Here is a 17,335-nt window from a genome sequence, read left to right as displayed (position 1 = left end):
TCTAAGACCAAAATCTCCAGTTCTGGCTCCACAGTAATTAGAGCATCCGAAACGTTACAACAGTTCCATTTTTTTACTCTGGAGTAAGCGATAACTCGGGACTTCATGGTGTTGGCTTCTTCATAAACTAAAGAACCAAAAACGCACTTGAGTGGGATCCTGTTTCTCCCCGACTGGCTAGGATTAGGCTTAAAGGAAGCCCTGCAAACGTATCCATTCTCTTCGTATACGCCCCTCTCTTGATACCGTAGTTGAATGTACTAAGTATGAATTTTATTCGGAATTTTAACAACTGTTTTCTTCATTTGTTGCAAGAGACTACCTGATTATTGCAGGAGACTTCAACACGAGAGTTGAACTGATAACCCCACAAAAGTGCTTGGAAAGTTCGGACTGGGGCATAGATGTGAAAATACGCAAAGGCTGGTAAACTATGCCTCGACATTCTCGTCCGCCAACATTAGAGAAGCTCAGTAATAGACTCCACTATTATAAAAGGACAGACACAGGCTCAAAATCAGGGTATGATCACAAGCTAGTGCTTGTAAAAATACTACTTCGTCTTGCATCTCGGAGAAAGTATAAACCAAAAGCCCAAATCGACATTGGTATGTTGCAAGATAAAGAAGTTTGGCAAACTTTAAATATGGACCTAATTAACCGTTTGGATGCCCTCAACTTGAATGAAGAGGAAAATCGCAATCCTGAGCAAAGATGGGAGCCTTCAAAGCCTCCCATCTAGTGATCCTAGGCCGAACGAAACTGACACGACAGCATTGAATTACCACCAGAACCCTGTCACTAGTCGAAGAACGTATGAAAAAGATGAGTGACCCTAAACATATCACGAAAAATTTGTGCAGATTAATCATTGTTCTGGATACACTACTGACTGACCATATTTCAGACAGTAGGCTGTACGAAAAATGTGGTTCAGTCCCACTTTCTAGGGCTATAATGAGACAAAGGTTGAGATGGCTAGGGCACGTTCTGCGGATGAAGGATTACAGATTGCCGAAAATTGTTCTTTTCGGCCAGCCGTCAAGGGCAAATCGGAATGTACGTCTTCCACGGTTGGGGTAGGATGATGCCATAAAGAAAGATTTAAAGGAAATGGTAACATCCTGGGAGGTTGTAAAGAGGGAGGCTATGAATAGATTGGGATGGAAGAGGAGTGTGCGTAGTTCTATTGTTCTCAGGAAGCTTGGTACTGTGGTGAGTTGTTAATAGTAGTAGTAGTAGTAAAACAGGCTGATTTGGAATTAATATTAAACATTTATTGTGTAAATAAAATATGGTGTAAAGTCTTAGTTTAACCATAATTTTCGGCAATAATACAAATCATAGGTATTAATTTGGAGCAAAAAAAAATTGAGTGTTTCAGGTAGCTCGTACATCCTCCTAACACTGGTTATCAAAAATAACTGTAACTAAACAGCCCATGTGTACTAAAAAATTAAGATAAACTACAATCTGTGAAATTTAAAAATAAATAAGTTGGCTTTATATTTTCGGAGCAATTTTTATTACTGGGATGAGAAACTTTTGACAGCACAATTCTAATTCCAGTACAAACTTTTATAGTGTTATTTCATAGTTTTAAGTTCATTTTTACCGTTAAACTTGCTAAACATGGATTAAAAGCAACGGGATATGGTGTACTTTCACGCTAGATTTGAAAGAAATAATGCTTTTTATAGACTTAATACAGTTCGGCAGTCAAAAAGTTGTATTTCTGCCGAAGCAACTGAAACCACTACCTCTGTCTTAGCGTTTTAATTGGCGTTTTTGGGACAGAACGCTAGATGAATGCCTAATCGAAAATCTTTCTTAGAATTTTTGGCTTTGAAGTGCCATCTAATGAAATATAAAGTACCCTATCTGTTGGAAGAATAAAAAGTTTCATATCGCCACTGCTTGAAGAGGATCAATACTCGATTTTGGAGCCAAAGGCAGTTCACTCATGGCAATTTGAAATTTCCGCCCGTTCAATTTTGAATTGGGGCAGTGAATTTTAAAATATTTGTTTTGTTAAAATGTTTTTTAATGGATATTTCAGATATTTATTGTAAGTGTTGCTACTTTTACTTGCATTCACTAAAACACTCATTTATTTTTCAAAAGTTCATTCTCATTATAGTGTTTTCAATTTTATCCTTCAATTCATAGGACTACCCTATCAAAATCATAGACTGCCATAGGCCAGTCTAAAAGGAGACTTCTAGGCTGTTTGAAATATCAACATTTTATTTTGAAATTTTTGCATATAGGTGAGGTACTCATTTGATTAGTTGCAAAGCTACTCACTATTTCAAAAGTGAAATCACCTTATAAACTCCTATAAGCCATAACAATAAAATCAAGCTTAGAAGCTTGATTTTTACATCATTGGATGTGTGTAGATTTCTTGATAAATATGTCATTAGTTTGATACTAAGCCCTCTAAATGCTGCCAAGACCTAGGCTAGACCTATTTCAAATATACAAATAGGGTAAAAAACCAGCATCCAATTGAGCAAAGTTCTGTAAAACTAAAACCCTCACATCTTGTTACCAAAGAGGAATTGGAAAAAAAACTGTATATATAAGAGAAAAGCTAAAAATCAAAGCTATATATCAATATGGTTATTATTAACATTGTTCAAGATATAACCCTTGAAATAATTAGTTTGTTGAATTAGCTACAAGTGCCTCTTTGGAAATACCAATTATTCTATTTTGATCTATATAGCCTATTATTTTATTGTTTCAGTTTTATTCACATATTTACAGAAAGCTGACTTTCTTCTGATTCCAAACATGCTCTAGTAAAATAGAGGTGGTCCAAGTAGCCATTGCTATTTTTCCAGAATGTCAAAGAAAAGTGGTCAATCCCAAAAAGAGGTCTTTTACTGTAGTTAACAGTAGAGCCCAATCACCAATTCACATTTTTCACATATTTACGGAAAGCTGACTTTCTTCTGATTCCAAACATGCTCTAGTAAAATAGAGGTGGTCCAAGTAGCCATTGCTATTTTTCCAGAATGTCAAAGAAAAGTGGTCAATCCCAAAAAGAGGTCTTTTACTGTAGTTAACAGTAAAGCCCAATTCACATTTTTCACATATTTACGGAAAGCTGACTTTCTTCTGATTCCAAACATGCTCTAGTAAAATAGAGGTGGTCCAAGTAGCCATTGCTATTTTTCCAGAATGTCAAAGAAAAGTGGTCAATCCCAAAAAGAGGTCTTTTACCATAGTTAACAGTAGAGCCCAATCACCAATTCACATTTTTAGGCTTAAGTCTAATTTTAAAACATAGCCTAGCCTACTGCCCAATCTTGAACATACATATTGGTAAATTTGTTGTGGTTGATCATATCTAAAGGGAACTTCCTAGCCTAGGGTAATAAGTTGAAGTAGCACCATTAAGTTTTTTTTTATATTGTCCTCTTTCTGGTAGGCTAGGGTGATACTCCTGGTATGTTGACTGGACAGTGCATATTCTCACACAGATATCCTGATTAAATAGTATCTTTTACACAAGTTTCATACAAATATACACAAATATAATACACACACACAAATATACACACATATACACAAATATTCTGATATTACTGGGTTGCCTTACTTTTGTCATTAATTTCTCACCTATAGTTGATGCCAGTTTGAACAAAGCAACAGCAAATAACTTCTGTATACAACTTGTGGCTCTATCAAGACATAAGGAGGGTGAGTGTACTTGTGGTGGCATCAATTATCATAGATTAGGTTAGAAACACTATTGAATAGGGATGTCTCTTTTTTGTTATCTGGTTTCTCTGTTATATTTAAATAGTGCCAAGACATAGTAGTCACTGGGCATAATACCCAAAGGTACCTCAAGGATGCCACATTGGGAGTTTCCAAAGCAAACCTGAGCCATTGAATTCTCCAAAAACTAATCACAACCAGTCACATAATATTCCTGAAGCTATGCAACATAATCATGAGACCAGCCTTGGGCTTTGGTACCTTCATTGTCAGCCTCTTTAATAAAGATGAAATTCTGTTGATTTATGGATTACAGAGAAGCTACCATCTATGATTTTCAACACAACAACATACAATTGACATTCAAGTATAGCAACAAAATCAAGAATCTACTCTTTACACAGTTTTAAAACAAAGCTAAAACCAGAGTCACCTAAGGAAGCCCCACAAGCATTCAACTGACTGTAGAATCCAGCAAGAATTCTTTTTAACTAAAAAGCAATCAAAGATTAGACCAGTTTGGGTAAAGATATTATTCCATAAGCAGACATTTTCAAAAATTAACTTCACAAGGAATAGGAAGCCAAACTCTTGAAATTAAGCTCTGAATAACTTTGTCTCATAATTTACAAAAAATGTAACAAGAAAAGCAGTGTAGCTATGAAGTTGATGCTACTTCTTATGCTCAACCATCTCAGACACTCCTCCAAAAATTTATATTGTACTTTTGTGCCAACTCTAAGCAGAAAAAGAATGACACTTGGATTGTACCTATGTGTGACCACCATTACCAATTTAGCTTAAACCTGTTCTTCACAGCAAACTTCTAGTGTATGGGCATGCCACTGGTCTGTTAACACAATGATAATTTCATATTTTAATTTTTTGAAAGTTAAAAATTAGCTATTACGGTAAAATTCTAGTTTAGCTTCTTTTAGCTATCTTGGAAAAGGGTTAGGTTAGGAAAATGAAACTTTCAGCAATGAATCCAGGGTCAAAAAGTTACTCTAGGAAGGTATTGGTAAGCTTGCATGTTAACCCTCTTCTGATTTTTAAGTCTTAGATATTTCCCAGCTTGACAGGTCTATACCTACTGAAATTTTGACAAAACAATGTTTTGCCTTAATCTTCAGTTGTCAGTTTTTTTTTCTGGCTTTAGTTTGAAAATGAAGTTCCTGTTGTTTAAATAGAATTTTAAGCTATATCAGTGTTTTTTTCTTTTTCTAAATTTAGGAAACGTGTTTGTAGATCTCTGAAACCTCATAAATTAGAATTAAGCAAAGCTGTAAAGCTAAAAACAGTTTTCTTATACTACATTTAAGCAGAAGATCTGTTTTAGTAAGGTTTCACTTTCATAATATAAAAATTTGGAAGTCACTGACCTCTAGAGGGAGAAGGAGTGGAGATAGGTACTTCAAGGTACTTTCTTGGAACATGCTTTAGTCTTTAGAACTATTGCTGAAAGTTTCATTTTCCTAATGTAACCCCTTTCCAAGACAGTAAGAAGTAGCTAAACTAGAATTTTACTGCTGGTATCATCACCAATGAAGTTGGACAGCATCTAGCATTTGATGCTGGGATCAATTTAGTTCTAATTCTGAGGTTAATCATCATAAAATGTTACATCATTGAAAATATGGACATGTCATTTTTATCATTACTGCTATGAAACTAATTTCAACTAGTTTGTAGTGAAATGTAGCCATACAAGTGATAATTTATTATAGCCTAAGTGGAATTTTGTTCAAAGATTGGACCAATCCTCCCAAAATCTCCAAAACCTTTCAAGTAGAGGCAGTCTTTGGTAGTGGGGCTTAGGGGAACTGTGGGTACTTAAGTAATATATGAGAAACACTCAAGAAGTGAAGTTTGGTTAATGCTAATGAATAATACCTAAGAAAGATAAAAATATAATAGTTTAGAAACAAATTTGGGCTGTATATTTGCACATTGGGGGGGGGGGATGATAAAGCATAGCATAATATATATTACATATGTAACCTAAACAAACCTATTCTAACCTATCCAAAATACCAATTAAAATAAAGTTATCTATGACCAGACACTATATTCTATCACTATACATTGCAAAATAACTGGGATAAAACCAGGTAATGTCTTGAGTCTTTCTTGTATAGTACTTAAGTACAAACTGTGCTTAAAGTAAGACCCTTAATAGAATCTCATTCATAATCTGAGTAAGACTTCCTGGAGTGAATTTACAACCCAAATTATACCCACCCCAAATGCTGGGTATAATTTGATTTTTCAAACACTCATTTCTTCTGCGTTTTGCCCTCCAGGGCACTGAATTTTTATCAACTCAAAACTAACTTGGACAAGGTTAACAAACCTCCAAAATTAATTTGGATTCCAATTATAGATCTGATAAAGGCGTTTTTTAACCTATTATCTCCATTCCTTCTCTAGATGTAAGGTTTGAAAATGGGAACTAACTTTGGCCAAACCTTCTAATTTTTCCTAGAATCTTAACTCAAATTTGGGCAATTGCCTTGCAAAGACCTTCAGTCCAAGAGAATAGACACATCCACACTTAAGAAAAGATCACTTTTTCAAATTTAGAGCAGGAGGATATGTAGAATTCTCTAAACCTTAAAAGTAGGTACTACTACTACTAATAAATCACCACAGCACCAAGTCCAACCCAATCTATTCAAGGCCTACCTATTTACACCCTCCCAAGAAGTTTCTATTTCCTTTAAATCTTTATTTACGACATCCTCCTACCCAGACAAGGACAACCTGCTTTCCGTTTAACCCCAGACAGTTGGTCAAAAAGGACAATCTTTGGCAATCTGTCATCCTTCATCTGCAGAATGTGGCCTAGCCATCTCAACCTTTCTTTCATTATAGCCTTAGCAAGCGCGATTGAACCATATCTTACATACAACCTACTGTTTGAAATACGGTCAGTCAGCTGGGTACCTAGAACAATCTGTAGAGAATTTATCTGGAAAACAGCTAGTAAATTTTTATTTGCTTTTCAAAGCGCCCATGCTTCAGAGCCATATTCGACCACTGCCCATCCATATTTGAAAAACCCATTTCATGAAAAACTCATGCACCTCTGTAGCTTTTCAAGGTTACAAAAAGCCCCTGCACTGAACTACTATCCATGAACCTTCACATGTGAAAACTGCTGATACTCAATAAAAGATGTTGTTAGGATAATTAACATGCACTGATATTAATGTAAATATTAAGGTTCACATATGCATTATCCTATCACCAACAAAACACTGATGAAGTAAATGCTATGTTTGTGAATTTAAGTATTGATCATGTTTTGATAATTTGGATACAATTGAGTCCAGATTAAGGTACTATTTCTATGCACAATTATAGTGTTTACTGCTCTCTTTTTTAATGTAGTAGATGACTTTTTTAGGCTTTGAAGGAATCAGATTAAATTTATAAAGTTTTATTTTTTGAGAGCAGTAATGTTCAGACCTCTATATAGTATATAAATTGCTATTAGAATCTGTTTATAAGTATGGGTTGATTGTCCTATTCTACAAATATTAACTTGAAAATAAATCAAACTCACTATGGTGCTAACCTATGATGACAGTCCTTTGAATGTCTTTTCTCCTTCCCTCATTGTTTAAACTTTCTGGCTTGGCCACTTACCACACAACTTCTAAAGATTCACAGAATTATCTGGTGAAGGCTTAGTTCTGCTTATAGATGGATTTGAGAGGGAGATCATGACTTGATGAAGAGACAAGGGTTTCAGTTAAATTCAACCTACTGTATGAGAATGGACTGTTATTGTTACATGCAGCCCAAACTGATCATGATGGTCACCTCCCCCCAATATACCTGCAATCTACTCCAGGGTTAAGACAGTAGATTGTTATAGTCACTAGGGATACATTACTCCTAAGAAAATCAGCATTCTGTATGTAATGGTCCTTCATTTTTCATTCAGACATTTAAAAATGTCATAGTTTGCAGATATTGTCTTTTCTGATAGAATATTCCAGCATTGTTGAGCCCTTTGCTGAAGGAATTCAACTGAGCCATTTTCTAGTCTTGAAAAGTTTTTGCAATGCTCTCTAGTTTGTATACCAGAGTCAGTAGAGAGTAAATTTGAAAGAGAGCTGTAGAGAGTAAATTCTTTAAAGTTCATGTCTTTTATTAGGGAATACAACATGATTTCAGTGAGGGAAGTTACAAGCTATGAAGCTGTTCTTTGTATGAACTCCCTTTGAAACCCTGTATAGCTTTGTAGCTCATCTATTAACCTTTGAATAACGCGCCTCTCACAATTAAATTAGGGCACTGCCAATTCTTCCAAGATCTCTTTAGTATCTGCATTTTGTAGGCGAAAGATATTATTTTTTGGGTCAATAATAAAATTTCTGGGCTTTCTGTTTTCATGGCAAACAGGAAAGATTTTATTTGACTCCATTCCAGACTAAAGATTAGAGCGTCTAAAGGGTCAAATTATTTGTTTATATTTTTCATGTACTAATAAAAGAGGACATGCTTTTCTTTAAAATTAATCTGTTATTGGTCATTAGCCACTGTTAATGATCAAATTATTTTCCAAAGAGACATAACTTCTAGTGTTTGTCTTCCATAATGTGAAAAAGGTGCGAACTGGCTGTAAAACCGAAAAGGTTGAAACCGCTAATTCTGGTCAGAACCCAAGACCATTGGTGTCAAAATTAGGTTTTTGATTGATTCTACATGAAGAAGTCGCGCCTTCAACCAATAATTGAAAAGATGTAGGATAATTCAAACAGATAAGCTTCTTTACAGTGACGCTTTGATCTGCTTGATATAGGTAACCAAAAAAGATCAAAAAAGTATCACAGAAAATTAGATAGGTCTGATGCAGTGGCACCAATTTGAAGGGAGGAACTTGTATCCCTAGATTTCAAAACAATCTTTTTGTGTATATTCATTGTTCTTTTTTGGTATTTTCCACCGAGAACATTGAATAAACAACAGCAACAACAAAAAATAGCCGCCCTAGATTTGAAGAAAAAAACACGTTTTGCCCCTCCCCCACCATGTGAATTGGTGTCCCTTGGAATGTGTTAACATAAGAGCTTGAAAAAGTGTCTCCTTCAACCAATGAGGTAGGGGAATGATTTAAATAAAAGGGTATGTCCAATCTCCTATTTGACCTCAGAGGATTCATTTTTTATTGATGGGGAAATGGAATTAATAGCTAAAATACTGAAAAAGTGAAGTCTGAATTGTACCCAGAACTGTATACACAGAATGAATTTTTCATACCTGACTCTTCTCTTCAAATTAATTTAACCTCAAATAAGCTAAGTCAATACATCGAGCGATGGGGAAACTCATGGAGAATAGTCTATGTAACTGGCCTATGTATTTGCGCTTAAGGAGGGGTTTGGCAATTGATGTGCTTTTAGGAATGCTATAAGTGATAATTTTATAATTTCTAAGATAGTTTTCAGAACTTTAATGTTTCCTTCTAGAGACGCCAACTACTAAATTTGTACCGTGAAGGTTAAGACATAATTTTCTGTTGTTTGTTTGTATGGAATACCTGTTACTGCCTATCAATGCCGAAAGGGTGTGATATAGACCAGTTCTCATTACAGTGTAGTCCCATTTACCTCACTTTAAATTACCTTAAATCGTATTGCCAGCAAGATAAGGTGTGGATGAACCCTTATACATTATCAGGTTATACATACCATTAAACATTACTTATTTGTGATATGATTTAGGGCCCAGATGTAACATTCATTATGTTTTTGGACGAATTTTCCAAATTTTTTTTGGAGGGTCTCGTACGATATCGAAGGTTCTTTTCTTTAATCCCCTTACCTGTCCAATAAGTTTTTATACGAGCTTGCAACTATCGCCACCAATTTTTGTCAAATTTCTATTCTTATCACTTGAAATTTCAGCCAGTTTGTTTTTGCTGATAGCTGTTTTTGTCGAATTATAATTTGTTTGTTTATTGTCAGAATTTAAATGTCCCATTGTCGCTTGAATCACCAAGCAAATATCGCAATGGTATTTAGATTTTGTCTACGCTTATCTTCCCTTCTCAAAAACTAGTTTTAAAAAGACATACAGAAACTTGAATGTCTTGATTTTGTGATCGTTGCTACTATCTGGGAGCTAGTTGTAATTTAAAGTACGGAACCTCCAGACAATTTTTTATTTACTTTTTTATTTTATTGAGTGGCCCTAGGTATGACTCACTCTCTTGCATGATGCTTAATTCTTGCCGGAATGCAAATGCGGAATCAAAGTGCGATTTTAGCACTGCGACTAATACAGTGTGGATTTTTTACACGGCTGATTTTTTGCGGGAGATAAAAGTTGAGTTTTTCAACTTATAGGGCAGTCAAATTGCTAAATACTTTTTTTTAAATATCTGAATTACTGAAGCTCAAAATTAGGTGACATTTTCGAATGGAGCCTTCTATCGGATTTGGCGAAAACCAAGTATAACGATGAATCCAGATTTTTTCAACTTTTAGAGGTAATTTTGGTACAAAATTCTTTGCAAACCCTTTGGAGTACGCTTGAAGGATCTCTGCTTAGCAATAGGGGGCCGGGGGCTCGATCCAACCTACAACAGGGCCTGGAAGTGCATGGAGATTCTGCTTTAGTCTCCAAATGATCAACCAACGAGAAGTAGGAAATGAATTCTTCTCTCAATTTGTTGCAACATTTCTTCTTAACAACATAAGAGTAAGATAATTTGATTCGTCATTTAACGCTATTTTCAAATGCAATACTCGCTGCTGTGGTGCTTGCGTCTCAGCCCCCTCGCCCCCCCCCCCCCTAATGCCGTGATATAAACCTAAGCTATATTCAAAAGTTTTCTTTTTTTCTTCAAATTGACATAAACCAGCTGCTGAACGGAAATAAGTAGGTTATTCAGAACAATGCTAACCGACAGAATCGTCTAACTTTTGTTTATACCTCAAAAATATTGAAACAAATTCACCAAGTGGTTAATATTTTCACCTGATAAATCAAGTTTCGTCTTTATCTCTAGTCTATTAGAATAATGATATATCAAACCTTATTATTTCTTGTTTATATCCTAGTAATTTAAGAAACTAGTCAATTACTGCCCAAGAATTATTAGAGTTAAGGTTTGGCAACGGAGATACATTTTTTCTTTATTTACATTATTATGGTATCATCACAAATAATTATGGAAAGTCACAGCACATCGGCTATTGGATTTGAATCATACAAACTGCGCACATCCTTCCCCTTGTTCTCTCCTACAGTTATTATTTCAGGTTCTATACCATTTCGTCAACTTTCTATTAAAAGTACCAATTGATTACCAATTCCCAATTGATTCTGTTTTTTTCTATTCAGGGAAAAAAGGAATAAAAAATGTGCCTTTTCTAAACTAAACAAGAACCAATGAAACCTTAACATAAGTCCATATTGAAGAGAAAACTCGCATTGGGCCCTGGGAACTCTGGTCTTTTTTGTGGACCATTCTTAACAAAATTGACGGTTATATTGCCCCCCCCTAGATTTCGCAGAATACCTCTTTTGACATTTTCATTTCACTGGAAAAAACAACACGTAAAATATCTTTTTTTGTATCTTCATTGAAGCAATTAAAAAAAAAATCCAGGCACTCGCATTTCCTTGTATTTTTGGGAATTGATGCCCACGGAAAGAAAATAATCACAGGAAAAAATAGGTCAATAAATGCGCTATTTTTGTCTGCAATATCCCTCACCCAAGAAAAAAAAAATCTTCCATTATTCCTAAGAATTTTGGCTTTGTTTATGAGTCCGCCGGACCATAATCTGTTATGTACGCACAGGGTCCATAATTTTCTGGTCAGTTGTCTGTTTAAATGGATTTGCCTCTCCAAACCCAACTAAATTTGTGAATACACAGCTGCGTCTTTTTACGGAAAATAGTTATTTCTAGGGTTGCCGTTTAAAAAAACCATTTGCCTTTTAATTACGATAAATTATTACGGTCTTCCTTTTTTTATAGATTTTAATAATGCCTTGTATAACCCAATCCTATGAGAGGCGGTCTTTACGTCTGCGCAATGCTAGCGGCGGGAATAATAATCGGATACTCCGAAGCGGGAAAGGAAAAGCACGATCTCCTCTGCATTTGAGTTGTAAACGCCAGGAGTTTACGTCACTGATCCGAAAAGGCGTCAATGGGAGGAACGACCGCCTTAGGAAACAGAAAAAGGTAAGAAGCTTCGCATCGTAAAATGATGCATCTGGACATCCATATTTAAATGGATGGCTTTTGGCATAGAATTAACTTATCACGTCTGAACATGTTTTTTTAAAGGTTGAATCATTATTGACTCGCCATTAGCAACTAACCTTTGTTTTTGTTGTGATTTTTTTCTCGCAAGAAAATAATTGCTCAATTATAGTTGAAGGTTGCTTATGCCTGTAGATGTAGATCAGTCGACCCCCCCCCCCCTCTCCGCTCAACTCTTGAAATTTTGTTTCGTTGTTAGTAACGCATGTGCATGGTCTCCTTTGAACTAAAACACTAATAACAAGATTAGTAGTATTTGAATTCCCCATTTAACGCTGTCAACCCCCCCCCCCCCCACGGGGCTAGATATAGGATTTCCTGATGACTAGCCAGGGCTTCTACCCTTGGCGATCTGTCCATAACTTCTTATTGTAGAATCGTTCCATTCTCAAATGTACTTCAAATAATAAACAGGAAAATCTTATAGGAGAATACCCCTATGGGGCCACGTATAAGATTTCCTGATGACTTGCTAGGGCTTCTACCCTTGGACCAACAGACACCTGGTGATCTGTCCATAACTCCTTATTGTAAACTTTATCGTTCTATACCTAAATAAACTTGAAATAATAATTAAACAGAGAAATATTCCGGTACTTATTGGTCGTAGAGAGATGTTTGGTTGCTCATTCAAAAGCTATAGCTCATATAAACTGCTTTTTATAAACTTGTCTTGATAGCAAAAACACAGTGATTTTTATTTCAAAATCAGTATTTTTTTTTTTTTTTTTGCGGCAGAGCTATTACTCATAATGATATAGCAAAAACCTCCAAGCAAGTCTTCCGGTGTTTTACGCACAAGATGATATAATATGCAAAGATTTTGAAAAGAAATTAAACTAAAAGAAGAAAAAATTTTCCAACAGAAGTAGAGTGAAGTTGAAGTTTAAAACGGAAAAAATAATAATTGCTTCAAAGGTTTTGCAAGTTATATCTACAAAATTAGCTAAAAATAAACTCTTTTTCTTACATCTGAAATTAAACGTGTATACAGTTATACCTGTTTAGCAAATATTAATTTTTTGCTCAGTTTATTTTTTATAAATATAGGCTATACATTAAACCTCAAAACAGGATCTTTTCAGATTCGGCGAAGAAACTACAGAAGTCAAAATGATTTTTTTTTGTCAAAGTGAGACATTAAAAATAGGTTTTACTTCCTTCGAACTTTTTGAGAGGGTGTAAAGAGAGAGTCATTCATGGCGTAGACCACAATTCATGGTGTAAAGAGAGAGGCTTTGAATAGATTGGAACGGAGGAGGACCGTGCGTAGCTGTGTTTTTGGCCCCAGGTGGCTTGGTGCTGCGGCGAGTTGTTAGTAGTACTAGTAGTTTTACTTCTTCCTCATTTAAATTTTCCCACAAGATATATACAACTTTGTAGCATAAATAGAGTCCGAGGGGTATGTTCTTACTGGTATTTTTAAGGACATAAAAAATTTAAGTATTTTCATGAAAATATATAATGACACTCTTTCATTAGACTCTTCTTTTCACTTACTAAATGGGCTGGGAGGGTAGTGTGCAAGAGGAAGAGGGACGGGTTGTAAACCTCCAGTTATGGGTTTTCAACAAAGGAGATTACAATAGTACTCTATGCTTCCCAGCCTTTCCACTCCACAAAATTGCACACAAAAGTGCCATTTTTTTGTGCCATTTGACACGATTAATTATAATAATTTGTAAGAGCAAAGTAGATATTTGCAGTAGCTTTTAAATAATTCATTAAACATTTCTTTACGGTCTTGGGGTAGCCTGCTAGCCAAGGCAGAAAAAAAGATACGAAGATACATTCTAAATATGCAAAAACTTATTGCCTCGACTCGTTTAGTTTCATTGTCTAAATTAAACGAATATCTTTTTGTAAGGTTTATTTTATACGTTAAAAACGAGCAGAAATTAATAACAATATAAAAAACAAAGTTTTTCTTGTGAAAGTAAAGAGCGAAATGGTAAGGATAAAACAAATATTGACAACATTTCCCGTTTCTTCCCTTGTCTTGGACCAAGGAAAGATAAAGGTAGTCCCGGTGGTTTAGCTAGCGAAACTGGCTAGTTTCAAGAACGATTTTCGCTCTCACCAGAGAGCTGCAATACAGAGACTCACGCTTTCCTAAAGGCTGTTGAGCATAGAAAGGGGACTCACGTTGATAGTAGGAGAGAACTAGTACTGTCTTGGATCTAGAAGATGGATTCGTAATCCCATCCAATTAAGCCTCCTCATGATCGTCGACGACCTTTGATCCAGGTAGATCATCATTGACAAAAGAAAAAGAGAAGACACATTGGTAATTGTCCATTATACAGAAGACACCCAAGGAATGAAGTTAGGTTAAACCTAATGAAAATATAATACTTAAGAAACACAATTATAGAAACTACAACAAAGAATTATGGACAACAGGCTACCCAGAACACATTATATTAAATACCTAACCTAAACAAACCAACTCTATATATTAAGTATTTAATTAAAATATACCTATATCGTAGTTTATTTCACGAAAAAAGAAACTATTTATAACCACATATGAAAGAAAAACCGGTTTAGTCAGATCAAACAAAGCAAAATTCTTGAGTGTGTTCTGAATAATGGACAAGCACCGACACATTATTTATACTGCCTATGATCGAATGCAATTTTCATTTATTTTCAAGAGGGTGACGTGTCAACCTCTAGTTAAGTGTTTTAGATTGTACAAATCAATTGGCTATAATGGAAATTTTCATTCTATGGCTTTTCAGTCTTCTTTGGGCAAAACTAGATGTCCTGCGGCACTCTTCTGTTGTACAGTATATGAAACTATTTAAACACAAGAAGATAGATCAGTAGATACATAGAAAGTAAATAAAAAAAGCAAGTAAATAAGCAAATGAATAATAAAAAATATAATCATTAACAAATATATAGCTGATATCATAATGATAATTGCTTAAACCACGTTGGCCTGCCATAATACAAATTTTTAAAGAAAAATCAATCAAAAATGGGTTTTTTAAGGCCAATGAACATACTGAAAAACAAAGTGAATATTTCTAGAGGGCAACCGTCTCCCTTTTTCAGCGCGAAAGAAAAATTTGAAGAAAAATTTGGATTTTTTTGCTAGTCGTGGGTAATGGTGATTAACTCGCCTTTGGTGTTAGGTTTTTGGTTTCAACTCTTCTAATTTTGGTTTTTATTGATTTTTTTTATCTTCTAACTTTGGCCTTTATTGGTTTGTTTTTCACTTTGACTCTCCTTGTTGTTTGGTTTTCTTTCCATTTTTTTTTTGTATTTCCCTTGAAATATTCTGTTTGCGCTGAATAAGAAAGGCAACTGTCCTCTCTCAATATTCCCTTTGTTTTTCATTATTTTCGTTGGCCCTAAAATAAGTCATTTTTGATCGTTTTTCTTAATTTTTTTTTATAGTAGCCTATCGTGATTGAAGGAGCACAGTAAAATAAAATGAGAGAAAAATAAATACATATCATTAATACACTGTCAAAAATGTAGGAAACAGTCTTTTCTACTCTATTTTTTCCACCATAAATTTTTAATGATCAATATTATTTTCCACTTGTAGAGTTGCAGTCTCCTATCTACCTTAGTTTTGCCCTAGAATGGATGAGAGACTATCTATGAACAAGTGAAAAGAATCAGGTTTGTACAATTCTGAAAAAGTTATGCCAGCCATGCCTCTCAAAGAGACTATCTGTCTTGGCTTTACTCTAATTAGCCATGGCTCTCAAGTTTTTCATCACTTCCACCAAGTTGATTTTAATTTTTTATATTGTTGAAATTTCTATTTATATGGGAAAATTTTATTGCAAAAAAATGCATACGAATTTCGAAATATAGCCTGACAACACTCGAAAATGAAAATCATTCATGACACTAATGCTTCACAAACTAGTCTTCGACTAGTTTGTGAGACACTGCGCTTGTCAGTCTACGTGGGATTTTGCTAGCTACTTTGTCGTCAACATACTGGATTCTATCAACTGTTGTTGATTTCCCGATAACAGTAGGTATCTTCAATCTAGAAGACGCAATGTATATGAGGTACATCTCATGCCTGATACAACTTTAGAAATGGGGTTGAACTTTACCAAATAAGGGATTTTTCTTTGACAAATCAGGTTATTAAGTTTGATCCATTTCTTATTAAAGTGCATGAAAACCCAGCCTGGATTTTCGACATTAATTATACCGGTACCATCTCCTCCATACCTGCTACGTGTATATTCATAATCCGCAGACTGTCAAGAATAAAGCCGATTGACATTCTTGGCCAATCATGGATTTTACTTTGTGGGACAGAGACTGAAAATACCTTCTCGATCTTCTGATTCGTGGCTTTACTCCATCTCTTCGTCTCAGGAATGAATCCTTTTCATTAAATGGCGAGCATTTTGGTTTAGATTCGTAGTTTTCGTAATGTCGAGTTCAAGTTCAATCGGGCTTATTTTTAAAAAAAGGAAAAGAAATAATTTAACTTAAAAGACACTGCTCTTTGACATAATCGACGTTGAGATCCATAGACATAAAGTTTCTAAACTATTACGCCAAACGGCCTCCACTTCACTCCTCAATACAACCACATGCCTCCTCCACAATTACTTATTATTACCTTAGCTACCGGGTTCTGAGTTCCAACGTTATTAGACATTTAGGAAAGCTTTTGCAATTGAAAATATGGGACAGATAATGTAGATCAAGACGAAACTTCTGTGTCCGGTAAGAAGTCTGCATTTAATATATTCTTCATCTGTTATTCAATAAGCTCTCGCTATTTCACGCATGCCGTTTTTGCCATTTGTGAAAAGATCTGGAAACATTTTCAGATCAATATCTTCCTGAATTTAGTCCTCACCTCTTAGCTTCTGAAGCTTAAACTGATCAATATCAAGATATTTCTTGTTCTTGAAGTCATCTATAAGGCACTTGGGAACCGATCCATAGTGCTTGATCAGAAAAATATTCAACCAAATCAGATTTTGCATTATTTGTTGGTTTATAATAAATAGCAGTATCTGGTATTTCAGGAGAAGCATTGACACCAACTGCCATTTCAGCTTTCAATTATATTATTCAAATCTTCTAGGCTGTATGCGCAAATTTCTCTATAGATACTGTTGTTTTCTCGAAGCCATCGCAGTGCTTCATGTACTTCTGTCAAGTCTATCTACAGTCTGCAAACATTAGTGCCAAAGTTGGCTGACGTTTTACAGAGCTTATAAAACTGTCAATGCTTAGTAGTTTTTCAGTTTGAGCATCTGTATTTGCTTGGACATCCACATGCAAGTATACTATCGTACCATTAAGAACGTGG

General features: G+C 35.0%; 1 protein-coding gene across 1 annotated transcript in view; it reads left to right on the top strand.

Moving 5' to 3' along the window:
• Positions 1 to 1,909: 1,909 nt before the first annotated feature.
• Positions 1,910 to 17,335, top strand: part of LOC136031776 (CTD small phosphatase-like protein 2-A) — a 34,335-nt gene continuing 18,909 nt past the window's right edge. The window contains exons 1-2 of the mRNA XM_065711543.1: positions 1,910 to 2,068; positions 11,734 to 11,943. Coding sequence (XP_065567615.1) covers positions 11,743 to 11,943 — 201 coding nt within the window. The 5' untranslated portion in view covers positions 1,910 to 2,068; positions 11,734 to 11,742. The remainder of the gene's footprint in view (positions 2,069 to 11,733; positions 11,944 to 17,335) is intronic.

Source organism: Artemia franciscana, chromosome 10, assembly GCF_032884065.1.
Source record: "Artemia franciscana chromosome 10, ASM3288406v1, whole genome shotgun sequence".
Taxonomy (NCBI): Eukaryota; Metazoa; Arthropoda; class Branchiopoda; order Anostraca; family Artemiidae; genus Artemia; species Artemia franciscana.
This window is presented reverse-complemented; position numbering and strand designations above follow the sequence as displayed.